This window comes from Cryptotermes secundus, unplaced genomic scaffold, assembly GCF_002891405.2.
Source record: "Cryptotermes secundus unplaced genomic scaffold, Csec_1.0 scaffold184, whole genome shotgun sequence".
NCBI lineage: Eukaryota > Metazoa > Arthropoda > Insecta > Blattodea > Kalotermitidae > Cryptotermes > Cryptotermes secundus.
The window spans coordinates 599,582-607,427 of record NW_019725839.1 but is presented as its reverse complement, the minus strand read 5'-3'; the positions used below and the strand labels follow the sequence as shown (position 1 = coordinate 607,427).

Below are 7,846 nucleotides of genomic sequence, written 5' to 3'. Positions count from 1 at the left end.
GTGTTTACTCAGCCTCTAACAGAAATGAGTACCAGGAATTAATTAAATAATTTTCCTGGGGAGTAAAGTGCGGCCAGCGCGTAAAGCTGACAACCTTACCGCCATCTTTGAGCTGATTGTCTAGATAATGTGGGACCCTCAACGTCTCACAACCCTATGGGCCTCCACGGCCTGTTACTGGGATAGCTTTACTTTTTACTTTTTTACTTTTTGCTGTGAAGTTCTGTTGCAACTTCGGGATACAATTCGCAGAAAACATCCAGGCTAAATGGTAAGAAAGGTACTGCTTCATGGAGACAGTGCCAGACCCCATACAGAGCGAGCAACCCAATATAGTGGGAACGTCTTGAACATCCGTCTTACAGCCCGGATTTGGCCCCTTGTGACTTCCATCTCTCTGTTGCACCAGAAAGCCACGCTAGTAGCAAATGTTTAGCTGATTACGAAGAAGTCGAAGAAAATGAGACGAAATATCAAAAGACTTCTGTGCTGCGGGTTTCGACGCAGTTGTAAAGCGAAGGGACACGTGTTTTATATCCATTTGTGACCGATTTACTGACTCTCCCTCGTATANTCGACTTGAGAGAGAGCGACAGGAGGATGGGCAAAACTGCACAGTGAAGAGCTTTATACCAAGCTGTACAGCAAGTGCTCGCGAACACTGGGGTTGGTAAGACCAAGGCCTCATGCAAAATTAGGGTTTGGGGGGGGGGGAACCACTGCTGCTGTTAACGCTGATCTGAGCCCAAATTCATACATCATCTCAGTTGGAGGAAGAACTTTGGAGGCCGAGGTGTTGGTGGGAGGATAATATTAAAACGGATCTTACTTAAATAGGGAAGAACAGGCACCAGTGACGGACTCTTGTAAACATGGGTTTCATGAAGGGCGTGTAGTAGCTGTGCTACATTTTTCACCTCATGAAAGAGTTAAGTAGATGAAACAGTTCCCCGAAATTACATAAGCGTTGTGGAACCACGAGTTTCCTTCCTGATCCCAGCATATTGATCATGGCTCAGTTGGACACTGAGGTGTGTATGGGTTGCGTCTGAAACCGCTGCCTCACTTCTCACGCGCAACTCAGAGGCCAGGTCTGGAAACCCGGCTTGTACAATCCACTGTGTGACGTCACGGTTGTTCCGTGAAGGAAAGTGTACAGTACATATTAATTAGAGGTTGTGTTGTGTTGTGTTGTGTTGTGTCGTGTCGTGACCCGTCCTGTTCCCACGGTCTGGGGAGAGAGACGCGCCAACCCCGGGGCTACATCTGACTCCGCCGCTCGCCCTGCCTCCTCCAGACACGACATGCAGCCGCGTTCTCTACTCAATATGGGGCAGTGCCTTTCTCCGAAACTGTACCGGACCTCCCGGATGATGTGCTCCTGTGATGACCTGTGCTTGTCTTTGCTTCCTACTGCAGGGAGAACCACTGCGAAATCGAGCGCCGGCGCCGCAACAAGATGACCGCCTACATCACGGAGCTGTCCGACATGGTGCCCACCTGCAGCGCCCTTGCGCGCAAGCCGGACAAGCTCACAATCCTGAGGATGGCCGTGGCCCACATGAAGGCTCTCAGAGGTTGGTCACCGCATCCATTTTCTGTTTCTCTTTCGCACCTTTCTTCTGATCCTTTAATTTCCACTGCCTGTAGATCGGGAAGGAGTCGCGCGCGATGTCCAGTTCGGCGGCGTACATCGTTCCTCGTCCTGGGTTCTCGGAGAGCGCGTCAGGTCTAAGTGGGAAAGAGCGCCTGCTTCGGGCATTGCCGAGGTTGTATAGCGTCGGCGATAAGGTGATCGTGCAACGTGAAGCAGGTGGCAGAACCAGAAGATCCGCGTTACCTGACCTCCAATCGAATCCAGGCCACCTCTCTAAGCTGCTACTCAGTTGAGCCCATTGGGGAGAGCTAGTCTCGATCCCTGGACAAGGCAGGTTGGGTCCCCAGGTACAGGTCCTCCCTTTTCCTGTTTCTGTTTCACGCTTGGCCTACTCTTCCGCCGTGAAGATGGAGACAAGCAGATTACTCGGAAACGCTGGTAACTATCTACCACAATATACGGCTTCACACCGAGGTGCTCGGTTCAAAACTTGTCCTGTACACCGACTGTGCTGGTAGAGGTTTTCATTGGTTTCCCTCAGTCTCTCCAGGCAGACGCTGGGATAGAAATTAATCAGAGAACATTTAATTTTCCTAATATTAAAAGCAATATAGAATTATGTTGAAATATTAAAAAATTTAACATTGAAATATATGTAAAGAAAACAATAAAATTTATATCCGACATACGGATATATTTCATAGCAGTTGTTAAATTCATCAGAACAGCCAACACACCATACCCATAGCGTACACAATTCTATGCAGCCAAAACAAATGATCAACTTTCCTTTCAGAACGTTAATTTGGCTACACTGTGTAGCATTAGAGCGCTTACTTCAGTCAGGCCTTCAAAATCCGTTCCACTTCTTTTATCATCGGTGAGGGCAGATCGGAAAGTTAGTATTTACGTGTACACATTCAGAATTGTAGTCCACACTGAAGCCACTTTTGCACATACTCATCCTATACATTGTGACGTTTGTCCCACGGGTACAGCCGTTTAATGGTGCCTTCTTGGAAGATCCCTACGTCATATGTCGGGAGTTGTGCCTTTCCTGTTTTGAGTGACCCAGACAGACCGACGGTAGTCACGTGGGGCCAGGAGTGCGGGGGTGATGTAGATCTCCCCAACCAAACTTCTGCAGGCAGTTCGCCGTTCATGAACGTAACTTCCAGATCCGCCCCAGTATCAGTCTAGCAAGTTGCCGCGTCGTTAAGTACCCCCCCCCAAAGAAAGAAATACACGACGGACTGCCCTACAAGACAATCGCCGAGGACTCAGGTTTTCCTCAGCCTTTCCAAGCCGATGCTGTGATTGCCCCCCCCCNCTCGTTCGCAAGAGACGGCGTCTAATAACCTGCCGGCAGGCAGCACGTCCTAAATATTATTACAAGTTGATAAAATATGGCGGGCGGGCTGCTCTTATCTCCGCGCCGCTCGCTCGTGACTTCGCGGTCGCGACGAGTCGTCACCCCGTGGCCGCATCTCCATTCGGCCCGCGTTCCGCAGCTCCTCAAGACAATGGTACTGACCGGATGTGCACTCGCGCGCAACACCGACACAAGCACCAGTTGCCCTGACACTTGTCCAGAGGAAGTGAGGAAAATAATGAGAAGTGTCAGTCGGAATAGTTGGGCTCTGTTGTACCACGCGAATTTGGCGTGGCTGACAGCCTCTTCACCACCGCCGTGCGCAGGCCGCTGTCGGGGAACAGTCCCCCAGAGAGGAGCCTTTTATGGAACTTGAAGCCCGATTACCATGTTCACAGAAGCGCCGCTTGTCTCTGTTCTGAGCCAGCTGAATCCAGTCCACTCTGACACGCTGTATTTGCATGAGATCAGTTTTCTGCTGCGCACATTGCGTATGGACTGCCCTTGCCCTAGGACAGCTCAGATACAGCCCACACCCCTCATTTGATGTTTTGTCCCTGCAATTTGACTTCACATTTGTACCCAATCCCTGTCAAGGAGGGTACACGCTTTAACCGATCTTAACGAATTTCGCTCCGTCCGTCCAAATTACACTGGAGTCCCGTTTTTTTAATGTCCAGGCTTCAGTTCCATGCAGCAACGTAGGCCCTGCCATTATTTTGCAATGAAGATGTGACGGTTTTACTCAGGTGCAGTAAACAGATTTCTTGTGTGTAATATCGGCTGCAAGATGTGGTGTGGCTTGTGGGCGGATGTGGACTGCGCGCACTGATCTGCCTTTGCTGCGGTTTCCTGAGGTCACGCCTGCAGTGGTGTGAACCTGGCTCTGTCACCAAGAGCACATGCATCTGCGAAGGGTATGTTCACACGAGTTTAGTTTTTGATTGAGTTGCAGCTCTTTTTGTGCGGGGGGGGGGCACAGACATACATACTGCCCTTGCCTAGTGACACAGGGGCAGGGAACACAGACACCAGAGCGATCTTGTAAGCCTAAATCATCAGTTAGGGACACGGCCCACAGGGTTGCATAATATACACAAGAAGTTATGGGAAGACCTTCACTTTGATACGATATTCAAGCGGTTAGTCGTTGGCTTCCCACCACGGCGGCCCGGGTTCGATCCCGGGTCTGGTCAAGTGGGATTTGTGGTGGACAAAGTTGCACTGGGACGGGTTTTCTCCGAGTACTTCGGTTTCCCCTGCCAATCTTCATTCAACCAAATTCTCCATCATAATCACCCGGCGTAGGTACAATAGGCCAGTCAGTGGCCGCCGTGCCGAGTGTACCCGGTTGGACTCCACCCCCCACTAAGCAAATTTGATACGATATGGACCTCATAGAAAAGGGAAAAATTAGGAGGGAGGACAGACAGCAAGCGATTTCCTAAGCATCATAACAAAAATTGTAGCGGGATACACAGACAACAAGTTTTTTTTTTTTCCGAAATAAGGTAAGTAGGCTAAAAATAGGAACTGAATATTTTCGGTCTGTATGCAACAAAATTGCTATGAACAGATCGTAAGAAAGCCAACAGACCAGATTCCTCGGAAGGCTCCTGATGACCACGCACAGCGAGTCTGACCATTACAGAGATGGAGGGACCAGTTTAACTAACCCTGGGAGCGGAAGGGGCCAAAAGGCCCAGCCCCTGTACATTAGGAGGCCCCCAGAGCTTTGCGGGGCATATGCACCTGTGTTGCGCCGAGCACATCAAGCCATTGTGCGCATGTTTATGAAGACACAGCTACCTGTGCCGACGTGAAGACATGTGCATCACAGCGGCGCATGGCAATGAGCCACTGTCAGACATCCGCTCCACTCCCACTTCAAGATGTGGTTTATTTATGAACATTATTAGGCTCATCTGGCCGTTTTCTCTATTAGAGACGAGCATTCTGACTGTTTCAGGGTCTTCTGAAGTGGCTTCTTCTCCTGGCTTCATATTTGTCACTTTGCTACGGCTGTCTGTTTGGGGTGGACTGTTTCAACACGTTTCTTGCAGTTGCTGCTGTTGTCACGGTTTCTTCATGTAACTTGCATCTGATATTATTCATATGACATTGGAATTTTTCACAGCTGTGACAGTGAAGAAGAGTACTGTCGCCTGGCCGTGACGCCGTCTAGCCTGGTAGAAATTTACCAACGTGTCAGACGAAAGTACTACCCCCATTTTCAGTTTCGAAGAGTGAACCAAGCAAGCAAGAAGTACATCCCTCTGTAACACTGGTAAACTCCTACCAAACCGCACGGTGTCACATCCCACAGGAAGGTAGGCCCCTATATGGCCTGTGCTTCTCTGCTATATGGTAGTTAATGCTGCAGTCTTGTGTTCGATATGACGCCGTACAGTGTGGTAAATGGTTGTCAGCATTTCAGAACATAAGTCTGCATCTGCTGACCACGCGACACCCTCTATCCGCAAAAGTTTGCACTAACTTCGCCGACAAGCGGCGGTCGCTCGGTTGGAATAGTTCGCTTGCGGACTACAGGCCACGGAGTTAGTTAGTCTGCATCTAATGTGTGGACATGGAGACAGCAGGTTCGCCCAGAACTCTGATGCTCGCCTACCAGATCACATGACATTCCCAAGCAGGTTGGTAACACTTCAGACGTGTAGTCAGGAAGTGCTTGGTTGGATTCTCAGCTGTCACTCCAGTCAGGTCATGACTGCTTCCTTTGAAAACCCTTCCATCATATCATAAATCAGTCATCCTGCCATTCAGTAAAAGTTAAGGTTGACCCTGTACTTAACTAATTAAGCACGACGCCGTGAAGGCGTATGGGGGAGTGGATGTATATATTCACGTTTTCTTGACCTTGGCACTAGTTTGAGATGAGTGGTAAGCTTCACGTCCCGGCAGCTTTACCCTCAGTACCCGTTGGTCAGGAGTTTGGGTGGACCCCAGAGCCAGCCTGGACGACGTATAGAAGTGAAAATTCTTGACTCCACGGGGACTCAAACTCAGAACCCTCTGTCGTCTAGCCCGTTAGCCAGTCTGTATAGTGACTGTGCCATCCCGGCTCTGCAACCTACCATTCAGTACCATTGTAACATAGCTCATGAAGAGACGTGATATGTCCTAGGGACCACGGTTTTAATTCAAATTGAGCACCTCCTGGATACAAGTCTAGAGTGCCCAGGCTACATCGGCCTGTTTGCGATATCTGCATAGTGTCACGTGTTGAGGGGTGTGACTGTGGACTGGTGAATGGATTTATTGACTGCTTATACACAGGACTTGGAACTACAAGCAGTTATAATAGTGCCACTGTTAATCTCCGCAATTCACAAATCACTAGAACACATCTTCTCATTGTGCTTTCACTAGTCGTTTCCTGGTAACAGATCTTAACACTGAAGATTCTTCAGCTTCTGTGCTCACATCATTACTTCCTGGCAAATATCCCACAACGATTAATTCCATTTAATTATAGTGTCATCTCTTCTCAGCCTTCCTTGCGGAGCTCAACTCAGTCATTGCTCCAGCTGTCCTGGATATAAATTCTCAGCACGGACCGCATAGAAAACCCCGTTCTTCTATTGTGTGTATATTCATTGCTGTGGGAACATATTTACTGAGCTGTTGCCCCAAAATTTCTTGCAGAACATCTGTTTATTAAGAATCTGCTGCCCTAGCAATGGGCATTGTTTTGTGACCGTTACCCAGCAACAGGTCTACATGCTACAATATGAGAATGTTGGTTTTGTCTAGCAACTGAAGTAAGTTAGCATATAAACTGGGCAAAAGAAACACATTTTGCAAACAGATTATATTGTGAGGTGGAAGGACAGTGGATTTTGTTTGGGCAGGCTGGGCAAGTGACACATGTTAATTGCTCCTGTCTGTTGAGAGACCAGGCTGTCTTCATGACTTGGACATTAGCTAAAGAGAGAACACCCAAACAGTTTAAGTGATCTGTGTGCTTTGTGGTGACACCATGAGAATTGCAATCAGCCAGTGACAATGGCGTTATAAACTTGTGCTGTGATGCTTTAGTGCATGAGTGGTTTGAGAGAGCTCCAGACACACCTGTACTGCAGTTGTTTCATGGTGACATTTTGTTTTCCCCCCAACAAGAATAGACATGACTGGCCATTGTGGATGCGTCACTATCTCCGAGATCGAGACGAGATGTGTGTGTGCATATGAAAATGCCTGCAGAACTGAAGGCTGGACATGAGAGCAGTGGAGTGTAAACGCTGTGCAGGCTGAACGAAGATAGGAGTGAGATGGCTTGAAACAATGGGCTGAACAGAACTGTACAGTTCTGTACAGCATACACCATCGTCAGAATCCTTTCAAGTCTATTAGTGGGCTGAATGCTTGGATAGAATACAAGATACATGGATTCCAAAAACTACCTAATATAAGAAAATATGTTTTATAACCAAGAAAAGGATGGACAGTCTTGAAGCAGGGCAGGCTTTTGACATAATCCAAGAAATGGAGGCCTTCCCCATTGCCATGCATTTCAGTAAATGTTCTAGTCCCTTGGTCCAGCCATTTCTAATTACTGCATAGGACTACAAAGACAAAACAACTCCGTCCAGTGTGACTATTGAAGTTTTTACTACTTGAAAACTTGAAACCTACTTTTCAAGTAGTAAAAACTTCAATAGTCACACTGGACGGAGTTGTTTTGTCTTTGTAATTTGTTAGTCTGATGGACCAGAATGAAACAAATCAAATACTGCATAGGAGTTTGGTACATATTATGTTGTTGCAGATTGCAGCATAATATTTTTGATTAATCACAAATTAGGATTTCATGCAGCAATTAATTTCTTTGATGTTTCACAAGTGATTTTCTGCAC

At 47.8% G+C, this 7,846-nt stretch overlaps 1 protein-coding gene across 1 annotated transcript in view; it reads left to right on the top strand.

Moving 5' to 3' along the window:
- Positions 1–1,495: 1,495 nt before the first annotated feature.
- Positions 1,496–7,846, top strand: part of LOC111863550 (aryl hydrocarbon receptor nuclear translocator homolog) — a 16,617-nt gene continuing 10,266 nt past the window's right edge. Inside the window, exon 1 of the mRNA XM_023849962.2 lies at positions 1,496–1,577. Within this exon, the coding sequence (XP_023705730.1) occupies positions 1,547–1,577 (31 nt within the window). The 5' untranslated portion in view covers positions 1,496–1,546. The remainder of the gene's footprint in view (positions 1,578–7,846) is intronic.